This window comes from Rhinatrema bivittatum, chromosome 1 (genome assembly GCF_901001135.1).
Source record: "Rhinatrema bivittatum chromosome 1, aRhiBiv1.1, whole genome shotgun sequence".
Lineage (NCBI taxonomy): Eukaryota > Metazoa > Chordata > Amphibia > Gymnophiona > Rhinatrematidae > Rhinatrema > Rhinatrema bivittatum.
In genome coordinates this window covers 549493546-549517425 of record NC_042615.1, presented here as the reverse complement: position 1 = coordinate 549517425, position 23880 = coordinate 549493546, and the positions used below count along the sequence as shown (strand labels likewise).

The 23880-nt window shown below is 42.4% G+C and overlaps 1 protein-coding gene across 3 annotated transcripts in view; it reads right to left on the bottom strand.

Moving 5' to 3' along the window:
* The window catches only part of VPS13A (vacuolar protein sorting 13 homolog A), a 745426-nt gene that overhangs the window by 473307 nt on the left and 248239 nt on the right, over positions 1 to 23880 (bottom strand). For all 3 annotated transcript variants that reach the window (XM_029616432.1, XM_029616443.1, XM_029616452.1), the window contains exons 20-23: positions 18779 to 18915; positions 17882 to 18014; positions 10837 to 10954; positions 2437 to 2575 (exon numbers count right to left, since the gene is read on the bottom strand). In XM_029616432.1, coding sequence (XP_029472292.1) covers positions 2437 to 2575; positions 10837 to 10954; positions 17882 to 18014; positions 18779 to 18915 — 527 coding nt within the window. The remainder of the gene's footprint in view (positions 1 to 2436; positions 2576 to 10836; positions 10955 to 17881; positions 18015 to 18778; positions 18916 to 23880) is intronic.

Genomic DNA, 23880 nt, shown 5'->3' with positions numbered 1-23880 from the left:
CTGAATCCAAAGAAACATCAGAGAAGTAACTAGAATTGTCCTGTGGCGCCTGGGACCTTAAAGGGTGCTTATCCTTGGAGGCATCCTTCTCTGAGCGGCTCCGGGCCCACTTCCGGGATTTTGAGGGTAAGGGTGAGGGACTCCTGTCCCTGCCATGTCTCTTTGCGGCCTTCCTGGCTCGAAAGGCCTTGTGTAAGAAACGAATATAGTCCGAATTTGAGGAGGAAGAGGAATCCCAGCTATCTGCAGGGCCCTCCCCCCTCGCAGACCGCAGCGGTTTCACCACGCTAGACCCCCCCATGGGCAAACGCTGATGGGGTAAAACAATTAACACTCGACACGGCCGGCCCTACCGCACCAAAACCATCCAAAATGGTGCCCGTTCCCGCACTCAGCAGGAATAGAGCCGAGGGAAGGACCGTCATCTCCCGAACGCACAGGTAACTGAAGAGACGCGCAGCATGACCTCCCCCCCTGCATTCTGTGAGGTGCCCTCACCCCCCGGCATGCAAGGAGGACACAGATCCTCCCCCGATAAATGACCGCACGCCGAGCCACATGCCCTGCACGCCGCCCTCCGGGACATGTCGGGCCAAGACAAAAAGTAACTTTTTTTTTTTGGAAAAACGGCGATCAGTATCAGAAAACTGAAAGCACCGAAAGAAAAAAACCCATCGAGGGAAGGGAGAGTCGAAGGAAACAATTTTTTTTTTTTAAATTTAATTATGAGTACTTGCCCAGCACAGGAAGGGGTGAGTGAGCCAGGCTCCCCGGTATTAACCCCTCAGCTGCTGGAGAAAGGGCTATCGGGTCCTCGACCACAGCCACAGCTGCCTCTTAAACCAGGAGGGACTGCACTTCCCCTGGGAGGCCAAGGAGATCCTCGCTGCAGTCTCTCTTTTTTTTTTTTGCAAACGAGAACTACCAAAAAGAGAATATTAAATTTAAGATGGAACCTCTAACTGCCTCAGACTAATACAGACTGTGGGTAAGCAACCTAGCACCTGCTGGAGACAGAGTAATACTGACAGGCTGTGGGTAGCGCCTAGGTATATATAGGGCAGAGGCTGTCACAATCTTTCTCTGTCTCCACCTGCTGGTGCGGGGACAAAACCCAGGAGTCTGGACTGATCCAGGTACGTACAGGGAACCGGTCTAAATCTAGCTGGGGATCTCCCTCAATTTTCAATTTATATCCGAATACTAATCATAGTGAGATATAATAAAACAATTTACAATAAAACAATAAAAACCTAAAAAAGACCATAAAATAAACATAAAAATAAATTAAGATTAACAATTATATTACAGTAGAATCCTATTAATACTCTTCCTCTTCCCATTTTAACAACAATCTGGAATGTTTATCCTAAGGTCCAGTGCATAGTCATTTCTTGAGCTATCTGAGAAATTTTAAATAATTATGTTCCTCCTTGATCTCAATTGTCAATTTGTTCTATATAAATGGAACATAACAGCCAAGAGCTGCATTCCTAGTTGCTGTTAATTTGATGGATGAAGATGGAATATCCAAAAGATGTTCAGATGATCAGGATCGGAATGGAGTGTAATTTGAAATTAACTTAGCAAGGTAACCTGCAGAACCCCAGAGAATATATTTAAAAACCAATACCATAGTCTTAAATTAAATTCTACCTGCCAATGATAGTGCAATTCATGTAGAAATGGAGAGATGTGATCATACGTGCAAGACCCCACCACCATCCAAGAGGCCTTGTTCTGGAACAGCTGCAAACGCTTCTTGCTAACACCTGATAAACCTTTATACAGTGAATTGAAATAATCCAATCTACTCATAATACAGGCATGCATGATAGTTACTAGATCCTTTATAGAGAAAAAATTGGCAAAGCTGTCTATCAACTTAAGTCCACAGAAAGCAGCTGAGACAAGAGAAGAAATCTGAGGCTTTAAAGATAATTTATTTCTTTTTACCCCTGAATTCGTAACAATACTTTGGAGGTATCCTCTTCAGTCCATTAATTTCCAGTTCTCATAATAAAAGTCTATTTCTTCTACTTATCTAGAGGGCCTCAGTCTTGCCTAGATTCAACTTCAAGTGGCTTTGCTCTATCCATGCTGTTACCTCTTTCAAACAAATTTAATTTTTCCACTTCTACTATTTAATCAGTACCGAAACATGCCAAACTTTGCACATCAGCAAACAAGTGACATTATAAGCAACATTAGTTAATCACTTCACCAGCAGAAACTTTGACATAAGTTTTCCGTGCTGGGCTCCATCGGATGATGTCACCCATGTGTGAGGACTACCATCCTGCTTGCCTAGGAGAAAGTGGAAATCAATTGCTTTAGTAAACTGCATCACATATGTTTTTCAAAATCCCCCACAACACATAGTATGGAAGACTATTACAACAAAATAGAACCATGTGATAGAAATAAATAATATACCTGAACTTTTTGGGGTGAGGGAGAGGAAGCTGGAATACTTTGTGGTTTAGGAATGCTGTCAATCAGTTCCATGATACCTTTCAGCTTTTCATCTGAGATTATGATAGAAAGTCGAGGCAGCTCTCCAAAGATTTTAAATCTGTATCATCAAGAATTATTTTAACAATTCAGCATCAGTATTATTTAGTACTTTATTATGTATTTTGCATCCTCAAAAAACTTATAAATGAAAAAAAACAAAAAAGAGAAAGGGATTCCAAATTACATTCCATTTCTGAATTAATACCCAATTTTGTCCATCAATTGTTTGCTGATGCTGAATAGAAGCAGCATTACTTCCGGTGGGAGTTTAGTCTATGGAATCTTATAGTTCATTATTGTGGAAGTAGCATGTTTGTGTTTTGGTATGTAAAGGAGGCATGTAAGTGTGGGTATCAGAGAGGAGATTTTGTAAAGCAGAGTTGCTTACCTGTAACAGGTGTTCTCACAGGACAGCAGGATGTTAGTCCTCACATATGGGTGACATCATCAGGATGGAGCCCAATCACGGAACACTTTTGTCAAAGTTTCTAGAACTTTGACTGGCACCTACTGGGCCTGCCCAGCATAGCCCCAACCCTGCAGTTAGCAGGGGTCCCCCTTCAGTCTCGTCTTATAGTAAAAAGTACATGCGAAAAATAAAATAAGAAAACGTAAATGAACCCAACTTCGCGGAGTGGCGGGCGGGTTTCGTGAAGACTAACATCCTGCTGTCCTGTGAGAACACCTGTTACAGGTGAGCAACTCTGCTTTCTCACAGGACAAGCAGGATGGTAGTCCTCACATATGAGTGAGTACCGAGCTGAGGATGCCCGAGCAATGCACCAAATGTACCCAAAGATGTGCAACAGGCACAACAACTGGAGTGGAATTTGGTAGAGGGCATCCTGAACCCTAATGGGTTGGCGGAAGGATGTTGGTACCTTAGTTTGCATATAAGCTGCGTAGCACAGACTGGCCGAAGATAGAATCTTGTCTGCCAGCCTTGTCTAAACAATAATGGGCTGCGAAGGTGTGGAGAGAGCTTCAGGTAGCAGCCTTACAGATGTCAGCAAGCGTCACCGAGTGTAGGTGCACTACTGATGTTGCCATGGCCCTGACAGAGTGTGCTTTAGCATGGTCTTGAAGTGGAATGCCTGCCTGCTGGTAACAAAAGGAAATACAGTTCGCTAACCAGGAGGAGAGAGTCTGCTTACCCACAGGTTTGCCCAATTTGATGGGATCGAAGGAAACAAACAATTGAGTGCATTTCCTGTGGGCAGCCGTACGGTCTAGATAAAATGCTAGAGCACGTTTACAGTCAAGGGTATGCAGAGCCCATTCTCCTGGATTTGAATGGGGCCTGGGAAAGAAGGTGGGTAGTATAATGGATTGATTGATATGAAACTCCGATACTACCTTAGGCAAAAACATAGAGTGAGTGCGGAGAACTACCCTATCATGCAGAAGTTTAGTGTAAGGCGGGTAGGAGACTAAGGCCTGTAACTCACTAACTCTGCGAGCAGATGTGATCGCCAAAAGATCACCTTCCAGGTGAGATGGCGGAGATCACAGGATTGGAGAGTTTCAAACGGCGGTTTCATGAGCCGCCCCAAAACCAAGTTGAGGTCCCAGGAAGGGGCCGGAGGGTGCAGTGGAGGTTTAAGGTGGAGCAAGCCCTTCAAAAAAGTGTGTTACAAGGGGTTGTACTGAAATAGGTACATCCCCAACACCTTTATGAAAGACGGCTACCGCACTGACATGTACCCTTATAGAAGACGTTTGGAGACCTGACTGACAGGTGCCAGAGGTAGTCCAAAAACTTCGGTGTATAACAAGTGAAGGGATCAATGGACATGGAAGTACATCATACCGCAAACCTGTTCCATTTGTAACAATAAGACTGCCTTGTGGAAGGCTTTCGTGAAGCTATTAGGACACGGGAAACCGGCTCTGAAAGGTTAAGAGGTTGAAGTATTAACCTTTCAACATCCAGGCAGTCAGGAAGAGGGCCTGGAGGTTAGGGTGACAAAAGCAGCCGTTGTTCTGAGTGATCAGAAGTGGGTCCTTCCCCAGAGGAATGTGCCGGTGCACTGGTAGGTCGTGGAGAATTGGAAACCAGACCTGGCATGGCCAATAAGGGGCTATGAGAATCATTAGTCCCTTGTCCCTTCGCAACTTCACGAGAGTCTTCGAAATGAGTGGAAGTGGAGGGAACGCATAAAGGAGACCGCTGGCCCACGAGAGGGAGAAAGCATCTCTTGGCTGAAAGTGTTGGCTGCGAGTGAGAGAGCAGAAGTTCCCTACTTTGCGGTTGTGAATTGACGCAAAGAGGTCTATGTGAGGGTAACCCCAACGTTGGAATATTGAGTCCGCTACAGTGGGGTTGAGGGACCACTCGTGCGGTTGAAAAGTGCGACTCAGCTTGTCTGCCAACTCATTGTCCACTTCCGGCAAGTAGGTGGCCCTGAGATACATCGAGTGGGAAAGGGCTTCCGCCCATATCTGTGCAGCTTCCTGACACAGGAGGTAGGAGCCCGTTCCCCCTTGCCTGTTGATGTACCACATGGCCACCTGGTTGTCTGTTTGAATCAGATGACCTGGTTGGAAAGGTGATCCTGAAAAGCCCTGAGAGCATATCTGATTGCACGAAGCTCCAGGAAACGTATTTGGTGTTTGGCTTCCTCTGGAGACCAAATTCCCTGAGTTTGCAAGTTTGCAACATGTGCACCCCAGCCGAGGTTGGAGGCATCCATTGTCAAGATTATTTGAGGGTCTGGAACCTGAAATGGAAGTCCTTGAAGCAGACTGGATTGGTTTATCCACAAAACCAGCAATAAGTGGAGCTGGTTGGTGATGTGGACAATGATGGACATTGGCTGAGAAGACTGAATCCCTGCGATTTTAGAGTCCACTGCATTACTCTCATGGCCAGGCGGGCCATGGGAGTGACATGCACCGAGGAGGCCATATGACCCAGTAAGATCAGAAAGTGACGTGCAGTTGAGTGTCGTCGAGACTGCAGTCGATGGGCCATAGAAGCGAGAGTGAAAGCTCGATCCTGAGGTAGGAAGGCTTTCACCTTTAGATTGTCCAAATCGGCCTCTATGAATGATAGTGTTTGAGAGGGAGCTAGCGTGGATTTTGGATAGTTTATGAGAAACCCTAAGGAGATCAGGGTATGGCATGTGAGACGTAGAAACGTCAGTGCAGTTTGCTGAGTAGGAGCCCTGATCAACCAATCGTCAAGATAGGGGTAGACGTGACAGTGACTCCTGAGAAAGGCAGCTACCACTACAAGGCACTTGGTGAAGACTCGTGGGGCAGATGCTAGGCCAAATGGTAACAATCGATATTGGAAGTGTTTTGGGCCTACTAGGAACCGCAGGAATCTGCGATGGGACGGAGTAATTGAATGTGTGTGTAGGCGTCCTGGAGATCTAGAGAGCAGAGCCAGTCTTCCCTTTGGAGAAGGGGAAGAAGAGAACCCAAGGTCACCATCTTGAACTTTTCTCTTTGAAGGTATTTGTTTAAGGTGCGAAGGTCCAATATTGGGCGAACCCCACCTGACTTTTTTGGTATCAGGAAATACCGGGAATAGAGACCCTGCCCATGTTGGGAGAGGGGCACTGGTTTTATTGCTCAGGACTGGAGGAGGAGGGAGACCTCCTGCTCCAGGAGTGGTAATTGGTCAGAAGTTCCCACATCAGCCTAGGTTTGGAATCTGGTGGAACAGAGAGAAAGTTGAGGTGGTAACCTTGGGTTATTACAGCAAGTGCCCACTGATCTGTGGTGATTGTGTGCCATGGTTTGGAGAAATGGTACAACCGGCCTCCGACGGGAATAGTTGGAAGTGGAGGCTGGGTACTTGCTCTCTAGGAAGGAGTCAAAAGCCAGACGCTGGACCTGGCTGGGAGGCTGGCTGTGACTTCTGTACTCGAGGTTGCTTGAATTGGCCTTTTTGGTAAGGCTTAGAAGCTCAAGACCTGGACGCCTGGGGATAGAATCTCATTTGCCAGTAGAATTGTCTCTTGGAGTCTCTTCTAAAAGAACATTTGGAAGAGGAAGAGAGATCAGAAGGCAGTAAGGAAAGCTGGCGCAGTGTCTCTTGGTGGTCCTTGAGCTGCGCCAATGCTTCTTGAATCTTTTCTCCGAAAAGATTATTCCCAGCACAGGGCAAGTCAGCTAACCTGTCCTGTACTTCTGGTCTGAGGTCTGAAGAATTTAGCCAGGCCCATCTCCTCGCTTTAATTCCTACTGCCGAAACACTGGAGGTGGTGTCGAAGATATCATATGCCAAACTTACTTCATGTTTGGCAGCATCTAGACCCTTTTGTGCTAAGGCATGAAGTTGGTCCTGGAATTGCAGAGGTAAGGCTTCAGCAAATTCCTGAATCTTCTTAAACAGGGCCCTATTGTACTGGGTCATGTATAATTGATAGGAAGTAATGCGAGAGATGAGCATTGACCCATGAAATACTCATGTTCCAAATGCATCCAGAAATTTCTGTTCCTTTCCTGGGGGAATGGAAGAGTGGGGTTTGGAGAGTCGTGCCCTCTTCTGGGCTGACTCCACAACTACTGAATGATGATCTAGTTGAGCTCTCTGGAAACCAGGGGCTGGCTGAACTAGATGGGTGGCATCTGCCTTACGGTTAACAGGTGCCACAGAGCCAGGGTACTCCCAATTTCTCTTTACAAGGTCCAAAAGGATGTCATGAATAGGGATAGACATGATTTCCTTAGGAACATCGAGAAATTGGAGAAGTTGTAACATCTGATGGCTACAGTCCTCTTCAGTCTGAAGCTGGAATGGAACTGTTTCAGACATTTCTTTAACAAAGTTGATAAAGGACAAGTCCTCTGGAGGAGGACACTTCCTTTCATCAGGAGGAGAGGGCTGTGAAGGCAGATAGTCTGAATCCTGGGATGAATTATCAGTCCAGGGATTGTATGGCTCATCACCAGCTCCCATAAGTAATGGTGTTATTCTGGAAGGTCCTGGCCTAGGCATCAATGGCTTTCAAAGTGGAACCAAAGGCATCGATGGAGGCATCAATGGCATCGAAGAAGGCACCGATGGAATCTGTGACATCGATGGATGTGTCGGTGGTAGCACTCCGGAGGGTAGAATGGAGATTGGTGATTCTTCTTCTTCTTCCGATGACAAGGGTAATCCGGTGAGGAAGGAATCAGGGCCATCGGTTCTCTTGGATGCACCGGTGGAAGGGCACCGATTAACTTGTCCATTCTTACCAATAGCGGTGTAAGTGTCATGGGTATCGGATCGGTGGCTGGCTCTGGAACTGGCACCGGCATCAATGGAGGTTTGAACCCCTGGAGTGCTTTCCCGATAGCCTCTTGGATCATCTGATCCAATTACTCACGGAAACCTGGGGCATGGATACCTGGTTCCGGAGAAGGAGGCAGCACTGGCATAGCCGGAGGGTCCACTGGTGAAGGTGGAATCGTGGATCCCGGCACCTGTCCAGGTGGGGAACGCCTCAGTGACCTAGAGACAGAAGAGGATGGGGCCTTTTCTGTTCGGGACTTCTTTGTCAGTGGCTCAGATGATGTCTATGCCGAGGGCTTGCCTGTATCGGTGGCCTGAGCTTTACGGTGGCGGTGGCGATGTTTTTCTCGATGTTCCCCTCAGTCTTTCTCCTGAGGAGGAACAGAGGGGGTCGACACCCAAGGAGTCTTAGTCGGTCGGGCAACAACGTTTTCCCGGTGCTGGCGCGAAGTAGACGATACTGGTTCAGACGACGTCGAAGCTATCGATGGCGTCGGGGTTTTTGGCTGAAAGAGAAGTCCCATCTTCTCCAGCCTAACCTTGCGACCCTTTGGTGTCATTTGGTGCAAGTAAGGACATCATGGTCGGACCCCAAACACATCACACAGACCGTATGAGGGTCAGTGATGGACATCGTTCGAGTGCAGTCAGGGCACCGATGGAAACCCGACGGCATGGCATCGACAAAATTTAGCCACGGTGCAATCGATGATCGGTAGGCCGCGAGAGAAAAACTCGACAAGAATCTACCGCAAGCAGGTAAAAAACTTCCCGTTTGACCGTGGAGCAAAGATTATCGATAAGGGGACCCCTGTGGGGTAAACATTTTTTAAGAAGTTCCGTGAGGAAAAATTCCTGTCAGGAATCTCTGAAGAGCTCCTTAACCCGCGAGGCTACTGCTGCACGGAAAAAAGAAGACTGAAGGGGGAGCCCTGCTGGCTGCAGGGTTGGTGCTATGCTGGGCATGCCCAGTAGGTGCCAGTCAAAGTTCTAGAAACTTTGACAAAAGTGTTCCGTGATTGGGCTCCATCCTGATGATGTCACCCCATATGTGAGGACTACCATCCTGCTTGTCCTGTGAGAATTGGGTTACTGGGTAAGTTTAATTTTGCTTATAAATATTTTCTAATTGTGTTGTATTTTTATTATGCTATTTTAATATGTAGTAATTTGTCTGTTGAAAAACTTACTGCTTTAATTGAGCAGGAGAATTTAAGCTGTATAATACAGCCATCATATCCCTAGTGAGAGTAAAGACACGGTAGATCTGCATTAGGGACTTTTAGTGCTATTATTGTATTTATTCTATGTTGTACTGATGTGTGCTACTGCTGAGTTGTAAACTGTTTTGGGTTCCTGTTTGGGAAACAGAGCAGCATATAAGTAATAAAAGAAACAGATAAACAGAATTTAAATTGTAACAAACTTGAATTCACTTTCTGAATAAGGTGAAAACTTAAAAAAAAAAATTCATGAAAGTGCAAAGCTTGCCTACTGAAAGAATAATAGTGTAAACTTTTCTAATTATTAACCATTATCATTCCCATTCCCATAAAGTTACACTGGGGTAATTCAAATACAGCTTGCAAGCACCTAAAAGTATTTCATCATTTAAAGGTAAGTGAATCTATACTTAGCAATGGATTGTAACAACTAACTCTTTAATGTTTAAAAGCAGTAAGAAAACACAGGCCAAGTTTAAGCCAAGGGAAAGCACCTAATCTAGGAACTCAAATTCTGGCCCCCTAGATCTAGATCGCTCAGCCTTTGCTGAAAATGGGCACCTTGCTCCTGCTGAGCTGCTATGTCTTTCCTAAGTCCTGTTGCATTTCAAAGTTGCAAGAGTAACTGCAATCCTCAAGAGATCCCCTCTTCTCTGCTACCATGATGCAAAACTGAGGGGGGGGGGGGGAGGGACCCAGCCCCACCAACATCAGTCCAGTTTCTGGATTTCTTCAAGCTAAGTGGCCCCTATCAACCCCCCACCCCCCTACCCAAAAAGGTGTCCTCAAACTTGCTAATGCTGAGTTAGAAGATAAGAGGTTTTCCTCCTCCCCACTTTGCATGTGTTGATCTGGCAATGCTGCATGTAACTCGTGTGAGTTCTGGAAATGTTTGTAAATTTGTACCATAGAAATATATAAGTGATAAGCTCCCTGAACAAGACTGCTCTGCTCAAACTCATATGCAGTTAGGAGAGGGTAACAAAAAAAGACACAATACTAACTAAACTATAGCATGGTACCACGTTTGGGTTTTTTGGGGGTTGGGGAAGATTTATACTTTTGCTAAACTTTACACTGCATACCTGTATAAATGCTTTCTTTTTTAAAAGCTCTCCGATTTATAGTTTTACCTGTCTCACTTTGCACAATTAGGTTACTCAATCTGTGAAAAAACTCAGTTATTCCTGACGAGCTAAAATTCAAAGCACTATAAAGATTTTAGAGCGGAAAAGAAAGGATTAATGCAATAACACTGTTTAGTCACCTAAATTTCTACAGAACGTAAGACTTGCTATGCAATCATGCTATTTATTATTTTATTTAATTTTATCTTTAATTTTTAACTCTATTTATTTTATTTTTCATTTTACAATGTAAACCGTTTTGACAAAAAAACCTTGTTTTGAAAAACGGTATATAAATACTTTTAAATAAATAAATAAATAAATAAATTTAAAATACAAAAAAAAGATGCACTGCTAACAATGTAAATGAATTATCAAACTTATGCTTTAATGTTAAGTATAACTTGGATACTATATACAATATTCAGTATAACATTTTTCAAGAACTAGAAAGCTTAGATACTAGAATAAGGAACTGATTTTCAAAAGCATTTGCACACTTAAAACTGGTTTTACACATACAAATGCACTTTACACATGTAAGTGGGTGTTTGAAAATAGCTATAATATGCACTATTGAATTGATCAAAGGATTTACCTGCATTAAGCCCACTTATGCAGGTAAATAGCTTTTGAAAATTGCTATGATTATTATGTTATATTTACATGCGTAACTCCTTTGAAAATTCACCTGTAAGTATAACAGATGTAAAAATTTTAATGAAATATCAAAACATACTTGGGCATCCTTGCATCAGTGACAACCAGAGCCCTGCCAAAATCCACTTTCAAATCCATGGGCTCAAGAACATGCTGAGAAGAACGTTTTAGCTTACGAGCCTCCTTCCAATTTTCATCTTACAATAAAAAAAATATAAAGCAGTATTACTATTTATATTATAAAAGCTGCCAAACAATGAAAATTTATTTATTTATTTATTTAGGGTTTTTATATACAGACATTCTCGATATACATATCAAATCAAGTCGGTTTCCATATAACAAAACTGTCGCCGGTACGGCGTTACATTAAACAATAGACAAAGTATTGAACAGAGAAATGGCTGAAGCTACTGTCACAGGGGCCAATGCAATAAAGTCACGTAGAAAGCAGGCGCTGAACAGTCTGTTTTCCTTACCGGCAGATGGCAGTCACGAAAATTGACACCGGGTTTTAACAGCGTCTGTTTTTGTGATGGCTGTCCGCCGGTAGAAAACAGACGCCGATAAACTCGGCATCTGTTTTTGTGATGGGTCTGACTAAATTTTTATTTTTTTTACTTTTGTTTCTTTTATTTTTCATCCTACTTAATATCACAACGATATGCACTAATCCCCTTATTGCATTAGGGGATTGATTACTGCCTATTCTACCTGTGTCTGACTGCAGGTTAACAGTGCGCTTGGATGAGCGCACCCTATTGCATCGGCCCCACAGTCCGTTATTGCATTCTACACTTTTTCTGATATGCATCACCTAATAGATTTTGCTATTACAGGATTCCCTTCTGCTATGTGATGTCTTCAGTCAGACCAATAGAACGTTCGGGCACCTGGCACCAGAAGCGGACCCAGTCGGCTCTCCAGTTCCTGCAGAAGTCTGGCGTTTTGGCCTCCCGGCATTTGGCAATTTATAGTGAACTCGCTCGCAGACAGCTCAAGAAAGAACTGTGTCAGTACTGTCTGACTTCCAGGCATTCTTAGAAAGGGTTGGCAGGGAGTTGTTGTGGCCAGTCCCCACGGGATGGGCTCCACTCATGGCCAGCTATTTCAGGCCAGATCTTCGCCACAAGAAGATCCAACCAACTGAATTTATGAGTCTCATCTTCACCGCGAGTGGGATGGGCTCCATTAGTAGCCAGCTGATTTTACAGGCCTGGGCCTCTCTCTGAAATTCTGCACATAAAGTGTAAATTCTGCATGGGAGGGGAATTCTGCACAAATTCTTCACTCCACAGTAGCGCAGAATTCCGCCAAGAGTACTAATTATATCAAATCATGCACCAGTCCGCTGTTCCCTGGAGTCCAACTTTATAGAAGAAGGAAATAAGATTATGGTGAGTGCCTTTATGGTTGCATGAAGTTGTGGATATTCAGGGATTTTTTGCAGGAAAAATGGGAGCAATATGCTAGGCATAACATATAGCATTTAAATCAACCAACACTCTTCTGGGAAGCTGCTAAAGTACTCAGTGGAATATCATTAGCTATGTCGTGGGGAAAAAAAAAGTAGTGGGCAAAAGATATAATTACCAGAGAAGTTAAGTTAGCCTTCTTGAATAGTTTACCTTCTGTACATAAAGAGTTTTATCTTCACGCAGCATATGTTAAATGATCTCCTGATTGGAGGGCCCAGAGATCACTGGTCTCAAGGCATAAGTTTTATCTTTATGTGCTACATGCTGTTAAGGCTCAGTTGCCATATATTGTTGCTTCTTATTTTTAGTTATAGTTGCTAGAGCAGCTTACTGGGGTACTGATGAATGTCTCCTTTTCTGCCAATTTTTGGGAATTATTATTTTCCAGCAGTCTCATCTTCTCACTATAAAACATTAGCTCATAGAGGTATTCTGAAATTTGGTGACAATGCTCCTGAATTCTATTTTTGTGGACTCATCTGAGGCTTACATCAAGAGGAAGGAATTTGAGAAGGATTTATTTATATATTTGCAGTGCTTACTGTTCTGGAGCAGTTAAAGTTTGATGGTTGAGGAGGTGACCATGATTTATGTTTGTTACAAGCTGAACAATGCTGGATATTTTCTTTGCAGACAGTCCATCCCTCAGGGCTGAATAAAGAGATCGACTGGTCAGTTTTTATATGAGGCTTTTCTGATTGGTCAAAACTGAATGCTATGTGGTGGCTTAAAAGCTGGCGTGTTTGAGATGCTGGCAGACCATGTCTGTCATTTTTTCCAAGATGATATGTGAGCCGAGAGGGGCTAAGTAGAAGGGTAGGTTCCTGCTTGGTAGTTAGTTTTGTTTTTATCTTTATTTATTCTTTATATTTTGTGTTTATTTTGAATGTTGTTTATTGTTCTGTGTTCTTTTTTAGATCGTGATAGTCCCCCTGAAGGCAGCGCACTAATGCTTAAACATTGTCAAGTGTTGGGATGGTCATTGAGCACTTCAGTTACGTTGCCATGTTTGGAGGCTAAAATGATGTCTGATGATAAATACATTTTGTCTTACGAATAAAAGAAAAGTGAATTTTTGTAAACAATTTATAGTGGATAGAGTTTAGGTTTAGTTCAAAACAATGGGAAAAAGTATATGAGGTGAACTAGGTGCGCAACCATATGATACTGGTTGAAGCCCATTGCGAGCAATAGTCTATAGATTATATTTTGGCGAGCACATTTGAATCTGATACTAATTCCCAGAAGATTAGTTAATTTGGCCATTTTTTGTTTTTAATTGTGCAAGTATATTTGCAATTAAGACATTTTCTTACTTCTACCTTTGTGTCTTTTCATTTTATTATATATCCATTAAGTTTGATTCTTTTATACAATTACTGGTCCAAAAGAAAATAATCAGTTTCTTATTCAAATACATGGTTGAATTAGGTACACAGTACTTCTATGTTAGCTGTTTTAGCAGATGTGTGCAAATGGAATTGTGGTGTCCAGCTCACAGCAAAAGACATGACAGCTTCTATTTGTTTAACTAGTTACGGTCAATGTCAATCTTCGTGAGCTTCAATATTGAATCTTACATAGGCTCATTATTCTTCATACTAGAGCAAAGCAAATGAAGCTTTTTAAATCAGATAACTGCCTGACCTGTAAAGCCAAGGGTACTTTATTTCATGGTGTTTGGGACCATGAACATATTCAAATGTTCTGGAAAAGCACTGCAACAATTATGAAGAAATCTATGATCTTCACATCTGTATTCTGTGTACGGAATCATTTGGTTCCACATTTATTGGGAAATTCCACAAGTTGTTGCTAGCTAAAGCATATCTGCTGGCCAAGAAATGTATCCTGTTCATCTGGCTGAAAGAAACTTTTTTCTAAGTAAATGAACCACATGGTTTTCCATGGAGTCTCGTATCACCTCTATTAAAACCTCAAAGGTCTACGCAAATTTTAAACAAATTTAGACCCCCTTTCACAGTCATGCTACCAGTGGATCTCCAAGGCTTACTGGCAACTCCAAGAATTATTTTACAAAAGATGGGTTCAATGTGTTTCTGATTTGGATAAAGAGGAGTTGGATTCTGATTTTTATTAACGACTTGTTACACAAACTGTATGATTTGCATTTTGTGGACGCAGGATGAAAGAGTCGCATATGGTGTTAAAAAAATAAAATAATGGTAGTACTGACTTAATTGCATTGTTGTATCTGTCAAAGTTATATCAATAAAATTGTTTAACCATAAAAAAGATGGTATATTTTCCCACAGAAATAAGTCTATTGGCATCAAAAGAAAAAATTAGGTTGACCTTCCAAGGGTTTAGTTTGCTCCAAATACAAGGCCAGAGCTCTCTTGTAGTCCCAATGTATAAGGTGCAGATTCCAACTTATAAGCACATGAGCAAATAAAAAGCATGTCTGACCAATTAAGGTGGAAACCTGACATTATCTTACAGCAAATACAAAATATCATGCTGTTATGATGGAGCTCATTGATTCTGTGAGCTGAAGAGACTGCCATCCAAAATATGACCTTCCAAATTAGATACTTGAGCTCAAAAGGGGTTTTCATTAGTTGGGTTAAAACCATGCTGATGTCCCATGAGCCTTCAGGTTCCTTTATGGGTGCTTCATATGAAAGCAGCTCACAAGAACCTGACAACTAAAGCAAGGACAGAAATTGGGGTCCCTTCTATAAATTAATAAAAATGAACAACTGCAGTTAAATATAGCACAATACTGAAATTTTGGTACATTCTGAAGGATGTATAAAACAGTCAAGCAGTTTTTATGTGAGATAAACGATGGGATCTAGAGATTTACCTCACACCAGAAAGGCAAACTTTCTCCATTTAAAATCAAAAGCCTCACTGATCCACTCTTTTCTAGAAGCCAGAAGAAAATGCAACAACTCTGCTTATTTCAATTGCCTCTGCACCCGAAGCACAAGGGGCTAAGGATTTGATGATGGGAGATAAGTGTGCCTTTCTTCTGAGTGATTAGACTCAGATGATTCAAGCCTGATGGATTCTGAGATCGATATCCCCCATAGGAATAAGAACCACATCTCTTGATCAAAACACTGATAGAAGAGTCATAGCCTTTTATCTGTTTACGGTTATATCATGTTTAGGTTACTAGAATGCGAAGGATGCACCTATAGGAGACCTGATCTCCACATACTGTGGCACCTATTTACTAAGCTGTAATGGCACATTAAAGCTTGTTAAAATTCGAAATCTGTGCTTAACACATTACGACATTACGAATTACTGAAAAATAGGCACACTATCAAATCACTGTGCGCTATTTTCCATAAAAAAATAAACTCAGTCAACACAGAGCAATTTAAAAGCTGCATCAAATGCACGCAAGTAGCTCATTAGTATGCAAAAGGTTTACTACAATCCAGGGAGAGGGAACAGGAGGTGTAGTTAACCAGCTCCAAACAGCATTGGCAAGCTACCATACCTGCTGATGCACTTGGGGTCCTCCCAGTAAAGCCCTAAAGGGGCCTGAAGCCAAGATAGTCAATCCCTCCCAAAAAAAAAAAAACCCCACACACACACACAACTCCTTCTCTCCAAAGGCCCTTGACAGAAAATGGGAATGTGCAAGCTCTACCTCCCACTACCACCACCGCCACCGCCACCACTGAGGAGCCTTGGGCCAACCAGCATCATTTTGAAAAATGGCACCAGCAGGATAGGAGCAACTAGGAATTGGTTCCTGAACTGTTTATACCCTGGGAGCTCCACATGTAAGGGGAGATCTTGTATTGGCATGGAGACAGGGCAAGCTATCCAGGTTAAATGTTTCTGAAAATTGCCCTCCCCCATTCAAGGCATATTCTCACTTTGTGCCAAACTGATCAAAGTTGCTATTTTTCTTACAGGCTGATTCACTAAAATGAGCTACCACATTATCATGCATTATTACTGAATATGCCCCATTAGAAACAATGGGAGTGGCAATAAATAACTCACAGTAAAGCAATACCACACTTTAGTGAATCAGCCTATAAATTTGTAACTTTTCAGACAGCATATATTTGGTATAGTATATGTGCAAATACAGCAGAATTGTAACATAGTAGGTGACAGCCAATAAGGACCAATTGGCACACTCAACCAACCTACTCTAGGTAAGGATACATCCCAGCTACCAGTAAAATAAATCTGACCACCTGCAAGACATCGCTCCCTAACCAACGGGCCGATACAGTAAGGTGCGGTAGAAAGAGGTGCGTTAGGGCCGGGCACACCTGCGTTTGCCACACACACAGTTCGGATCACTTACTGCTCGATACTCTATTTAAATGGCATGCAAATGCAAGCCGTGTACAACGCGCGTCCATGAAGCGCAATCCATTTTACTGTATAGGCGCTATACAGCGCCTATACAGTATCCTGGGTGCGCTGGTACCTGTCATTTCAAATGTCATTTGAAATTACAGGTACCAGGAAGTGGATCCCAACTTTAACCAAAAGAAAACCTAAAACCTAAAATCCCCTCCTCCCGAAGCGACTCGACATGTAAAGTATTGTGAATAAGTGTAACCAAAGTTAACTTACTTTTTCTTTCTTTCAGCCCTCTCTGCCCTCCTCCGGAGGCGCGCACCGCGGCTCCCCTGCCTCCCGGGGGCAGCCGGTGGCGAAAGCGGCTTCCAGCGGCCCCCGCCGGCGAAGATGGATGAACGCACGCCCGTAGTGCACGGGCGCTCAAGTCAGCTAAAGCACATGAACGGGCGTGCGTGACGTCACAGCGTACGTTCATACGCTTCGCTGGCTTGAGCGCCCGTGCACCTACAGGCGTGCGTTCATCCATCTTCGCCGGCGGGGGCCGCTGGAAGCCGCTTTCGCCACCGGCTGCCCCCGGGAGGCAGGGGAGCCGCGGTGCGCGCCTCCGGAGGAGGGCAGAGAGGGCTGAAAGAAAGAAAAAGTAAGTTAACTTTGGTTACACTTATTCACAATACTTTACATGTCAAGTCGCTTTTCGCCCTGCGCCTTGCTTCGGGAGGTGGGGATTTTAGGTTTTTAGGTTTTCTTTTAGTTAAAGTTGCTTTGGGAGGAGGGGAGAGAGGACTGGGGCTGCCCCGGAGACCGGCACTCATGGACGCGGCCAGGGCAGGTGAGCGGGGGCTGGGGGAAGTTTGCCGCCTACCCTTACCCCTGCCTCTAACGCAGGGGTAAGGGTAGGCAGTAATTTAGCAGGTTAAAGACGCGGCTAAACTGCAGGTTAAAAAGGCGATAGTCAGGGCGCACGTTACTGTATGGGAGGGAATAGCTAATCCGATCGTTTACATCTCATATACATGCCGCGGGCGGAAAGGGTTACCCATTGATTTAAGGAAGCGGTAAGGATGGGTTAAAAGGGATAGTGAATTGCAGGTTGGACTAACGCGGCCAAATTGTGAGTAGAAAGCGGGTTAGAAGCAGGGTAACCGCGGCCGCACTTTACTGTATTGGCCTACAAGTTAGTTTTTTCATCTTCTATCTTTGATTCTTTAATAATTTATGAAGTAAAATCAAATCCTTTTTAGATTGCTTCCAATAAAAAAAACATTTATTTAATATAGTTTTGTTTCTATCTAAACTTAATTATTTTCTTGAACATTGTTTTGTTTAATGATTACTTACTTTGTCTGCTGTAAAGTAGCTGTATGCTGCTGAGCTGTACATCAAAACTGTCATATGCTCTTGACATAATTTCTTCAATACTGCTGTATCCTACTCTGAGCTGAGGCAGGTGTGAACGACTTTTGCTAATCATCTTTAGAGACAGTAAAAAGAAAAAAGTGTTTTATATAAAATTCTGAAAAAGTCAAAGTATTTGTTAGGAGCAAGTATTCAAACTTTGTTTCACAGTAATTCTCTGAAAAATACTACAACACAACTTATGTTCATCCAGTATTTTGTATGACAATTCAATTACGAGAACTGTATATATGGCATCCTTTATCAAAAAGGATAGGGACCTAATCTGGAAAATAGCATGACAAAAAAGAAAGGAAAAAACAAATTGAACTTCATCAAATATCCTGCTCATCCTAAACATTTTTTCCACAAAAATGAATCTATTAATATTGGGGACGATTTTCAAATCTGCCCACATAGATGCAAAATTTGTGGGTACTTTTAGCCACAAGATTTTCACCAACTGGAAAATGCCTCAGGGAAAAAAGTATGCACAGAGATTTGCACCTGCTTTTTCTATGGGTACTTTATCCATACAAAATAACATGCATGGTTTTTAAAACAATCTACATGCATTTTTTTTCTCTCACCTAACCTAAACTCACCCATAGGCCCACCTACATTTTACCTGGCTAAAAGTATGAGTACTGTCAAACTTTAAGGGCTGGACAATTTTCAGTCAGCCAATTCACCAAGGTAAAACAGTACTTACCTTGGGTAAATGGCTTCTGAATATTGCTCTCCCCATATTGCATTTGTGAATACTGAATGAATAGTTTACAATTATTGACATATATCATTGACAGTCTAAAAAGTCCGTGCTCCTTTATAAAGCCTTACCTTCAGGTTACCAAGATTCAGGATAAGTAGACTTGATGCAGAAACATAAAAACCAGTGTGTGGGACAATAATATATGAAGCCATCAGGTTAATTTTTAAATCAAGTTTCTTCTGTCTTTCTATAACATACAATAATCCTGAAAAAAAAATGAAAATAAAAAATGACTACTGTAAATAAAAATTGTAATTCACTGTATTCTAACAAATATTACAATATTACGTATACCAATTTGCTTTTAAGTAATATTGCAGGAGTAGCTTGGCAATAGTGATCATAAAGTAATCAAATCTGACAATTAACAATGAAAGAAAACATGTTAAAACTATGATGGTAGCATTTAACTTTATGAAAGGAGACTAAGATAAAATAGAGAAATTAGAAGGAACTAAGAAGGAGCATAAGAACTTGCCATGCTGGGTCAGACCAAGGGTCCATCAAGCCCAGCATCCTGTTTCCAACAGAGGCCAAAACCAGGTCACAAGAACCTGGCAATTACCCAAACACTAAGAAGATCCCATGCTACTGATGCAATTAATAGCAGCGGCTATTCCCTAAGTAAACTTGATTAATAGCCATTAATGGACTTCTCCTCCAAGAACTTATCCAAACCTTTTTCGAACCCAGCTACACTAACTGCACTAACCACATCCTCTGGCAACAAATTCCAGAGCTTTATTGTGCGTTGAGTGAAATTGCAAGGACTAAAAGTCTGCACAAGATGTGAAGAATAATTAAAAACAATCAGCCTAGAAACCCTGATAATATCCATTCCACAAGTTGTTTTTTTCTCTCTCATTAGGAGTTTCCACCTATGCTTTTAATATATTTGTTATGCAATGTCTCATTTTACAATTTTTAGTGCTATGTTTTTTCCAACTTGTATGTTCTTAATGTACAAGCCCTGAAGGGCAGGTAATACATGCTTTTTAAATAAATAAATAAATAAAGCAACTGCCAGCATGGCTAAATGGTATCATGCACCTAAAGAGTATTTTATAAAAAAAAAAAAAAAGGGAAATCAAATCCTAATAAGGAAAATAGAAAAAGAGCATAAGCATTGGCAAATTAGATGTAAAAATATTAACAAGGCAGACGATAAGAGTATTTGAGGATAGTCAAGAGGCAAAAACTAATAAAAATATTCTCAAGTACATCAAAAGCAGGAAGTCCGCGAGGGAGTCACATGGAGCATTAGACAGCCAAGAAGCGAAAAGAGGAGTTCATTGAGGACAAGGCCAGAAAAGAAAAAAAAATTCTTTGCTTCAGTCTTCACTGAATAGGATGTTGATGAGATATCCATGTTGGAGTCTTTTTTTTTTTTTTTTTTAGTGTAATAAGTTGGAGAAACTGAGGCAAGTCATTGTGAATCTGGAAAATTATACTAAAAAAAAATTGGCAAACTAAATAGGACCAGATGGTATTCACCCCAAGAGTTTTGAAATTTCAAACCTCCTAGAGGTAATTTGTAACCTGTCTTTAAAGTCTGCTACTAAATTTGTGGACTCAATGATAGCCAATGTAATGCCAGTTTTTTTTTGGTTTTTTTTTTTAAAAAGAGCTCCAGTGGTGAGCCAGGTAACTATAGACAAGTAAATGAGATTCATGCCAGGCAAAACAATGGAAACATTTCTTAAAACAGAATTGAGAATTATGATAAACATGGCTTAAAGGAGAAAAGCCAGCAAGGATTTAGCAAAGGGAAATTATATTTTACTAATCTGTTGTAATTCTTTGAAGGTGTAAATAAGCATGTGTTTAAGGGCATGCCACTCAACATAGTACATTTGGATTTATAGAAAGCATTAGATAAAATACCTCATAAGATTTATTTTGTTTCAATATGTTTATATATTTCTATAATAAAAACAGAACCATGCAACCAAAACCCATAAAAAACATTGAGCACCTAACATAGTAATCACCATAGTTAAGTATACAGGACCACCAAAAGAAGATATGCAGATAAATAAAGTAAGCTCAACATCGAAAAGGAAAGAACGAAGACCCACACTCTCTTCCGGACAGGGTCATGGCTATATTTCTCCTCTGCAGCGAGAATACAGGCACAAAATGTTCCATCACATATTCATGTCCAAAACCAAATTGTTTTTCCAATGATTTAAAATAAGTTGAATTGCCACCAAATGCATAAAGTCCAAAAGATGAAGATCATGTTGACGTAAAATGACAGTCCAACGCCAAAGATTTCCAAACAATTTAGAACAAAGATTCCTTAAAACGTAACAATTCACATATTCATTCCCATCTCTTTCTCTTATAGTCCGGTACATTAGCACAATAAAACAACAAATGTGACAAGGAGCCTATAGAGGTGTTGGAGGACCAACACAGCTTATCAATAGAATTAACAAGTTTAGCCAGCTTGACCGGTATCCTGTATGCTTCAAAAAATATGGACTGCATTAAAGAACAATTTATCTCAGAACCTGGACCAATAAACAGAGTGCAACGACTTACCTACCGGTATATCTATTTCTGAAATCTTTTCTGTCCCGAGGCATCTAAAACTGGGTTTAAGTTTCACATATTTATAAAAGTTTGAAGTTTTCTTAGCAGATGCAAACATATCACAACACACTTGTTGAAACGGAGGAGAAACAGGTAAATCCATCAAATGTATTCTACCAGTCATGATTCAATGTCAAAGTAGGAGCCAGGGCAAATACTGAGGAGCAGGCAGATCACACTCCTGCCTCAAATCTGAAAAAGTCTTAAAGTCATTTTTATGCAACAAATTACCTAAAGAGCAAATACCTCTCTTATACCGAAGAGTTCAAGAAATAAGTTGCTTATTAATTTGGAACTTAACATTGTACCACAGGTGAGTACTTCTAGAATAATGATATGATGGGGAAGGAGAAGAGGAGGGGAATAAGGTTCTGTGATCTGAGGGGGGGGGGGGGGGAGTTGGAGGGAAGGAAATGGTTCTGGGATCTTGAAGGGGGATAAAGAATAAGGAGAAGGAATTTCTGAGACCAAAGAGAGGTAGATACCCTCCCCTGGCTTTAGACCTGCTTTCCATTATATCCCTATCCTTCCTCTCTCCCTACCTCTGGCTTTACTCCCCCCTTCTGCCCTATTTCTCACCCTCCCTGTCCCTATCGCAAGTATGTGTGCACACACACATCCAACTGCTCTCAATCCAGCCCCTTCTGCACACAACCCCTCTCCCAGCCCCTCTATTCAAACCCCCTCAAGCCCTATATTCAAACTCTGCTCCCAAAGCCCCTATATTTATTCAAACGTTCCATCCCCACCCCCCGCCCCACAATTTTTCAGATCTGTCTCCCACCCCTACCCTCCCCCCATGCTGATCCAGACAAGAATATCCTGGCCATTATCTGTTGGTTTAAATGAGGGTATGCTGGTTTGATTTATTAAAGATCTGAATCAGTTTTGCTCCAATGCTTTTACCTCCTGAAAATAGCAGGACCATTTTGTTACTACATCTGTGACATTTTGCACCAGACCAAAACTGTAGCTAAGGAGAAATTACTACTTACCTGATTAATTTCCTTTTCTTTAATGGGCATAAGTGGATCCACCACGTGGCCTAGGTACCAATACCCAAAGCCATAATTATGTATACTTTCCAAGGAATCATATGGTCCAGTAAGTGTAACAATGGTTGCATGAACTAGGACCTCCCTGCCCACAGATAGGGTTATCCCTAAAAGGAGAAAATATAGATCGCAAGCCTCCATAACAGAAGTGTAGCACCCCTGTTGCAGGGTTCCCTTTCCCCTAACACACTCAACCATGGATATGGTAAGAAGTTGAAAGGCATATTTGCCAACTGAAATGCAAATGGATCAGAACCCTATTCACTGAAAAACGGTCCCACACGCGAAAATGACTGGCAAGAGCGGTCATCTGCAAAAAACAAAATGCACATTATGCTCAGCAGGTATCAAAAGGGTAACTCCCATGCAAAAGAAACCCCATTTCTTTGTCGGAGAGCTAACCAGAAATGGAGACCCCGGGTACGATGGGGAGACTGAATCTGTAATAATTTCCTAGCAAAATAGACCTGTTGTACTTTAGGATGACCTAGGAAATAGTGCTAATGCCCAATTTGCTCTTGGATCCTGCGGGGCATGGAGACCGACCACCAGTCAGAGGTAGTGAAATCCCTTTTCGGGAAATGGAGAATGAGGACCACCCCTTGTAGGGTTGACAACCTGGTGTCCAAGGAGAAGCCCATAAGGGTCACCTCTGGAAACTCAGTCATATCTCTCCTTTCAGAAAGGACAGAAAAGCAATGGGAATTGGGGCCTCCTGATCCCGAGTAACTTCCTACTCTCCTGGGAAGAATGGGTTACTGTCACTGATTGCTGAGGTTCATAAGCGACCAAATCGGCCACAGAATGCCACCCCGTCAAAAGGGGTAGGCCACCACAATTCACAAACCAGCAAGAATGGTCCAAAGACCACCGCTGCCATCCCCCCAGCACTCGCAGGTCCTGGCCTGTAAAGAGGTGCACTGATTCAAAAAGAATAGAGGCTCCAGATCAGCAACAGACCTGCAAAGGACTGAGCTCCAGAGGCTCTCCTCTAAGGGGATTCAACATAAGCTAACATGGGAGGGGTTGAAAAACATACCCCACTTCTGTAGGAGGAAAAGAATCCCAACTCTACCCTGCTGGTATCCTTGTTCCTAGTGGTTCAACCAAGAACACAGTCTTTCGTCAGTCTTGTGGCTGCAGTGCACAACCTGTTTTGCTCGCCACAAGGGAAACACACACACTCCTACACTAGAGAGCAGCTGAAAGAATAGTTCCCTCCACTTTTAAAAATGCAATGACCAGTACTCATGCAGCAGTACCCCATTCTGCAGACGGCAGTGCGCATATGCACCCCATCACCTTGCTTATAGGTAGAATCCCATGGCACAGCAGGGACCAAGCATCACCTGTTAGAGTTGGTGGCTGCGCACTGCCAAAAAGCAATCTAAGAGTGTGTGATGGCGCCCTCCTCACTAGTGTCCCAGTGCAAAGTAAGGTGTGAAACAGACAAGGAATCTGATAACTTGACGCTACTATGGCGGTCCCACTATCTCTGGCATGGCTGTGCCCAGCAC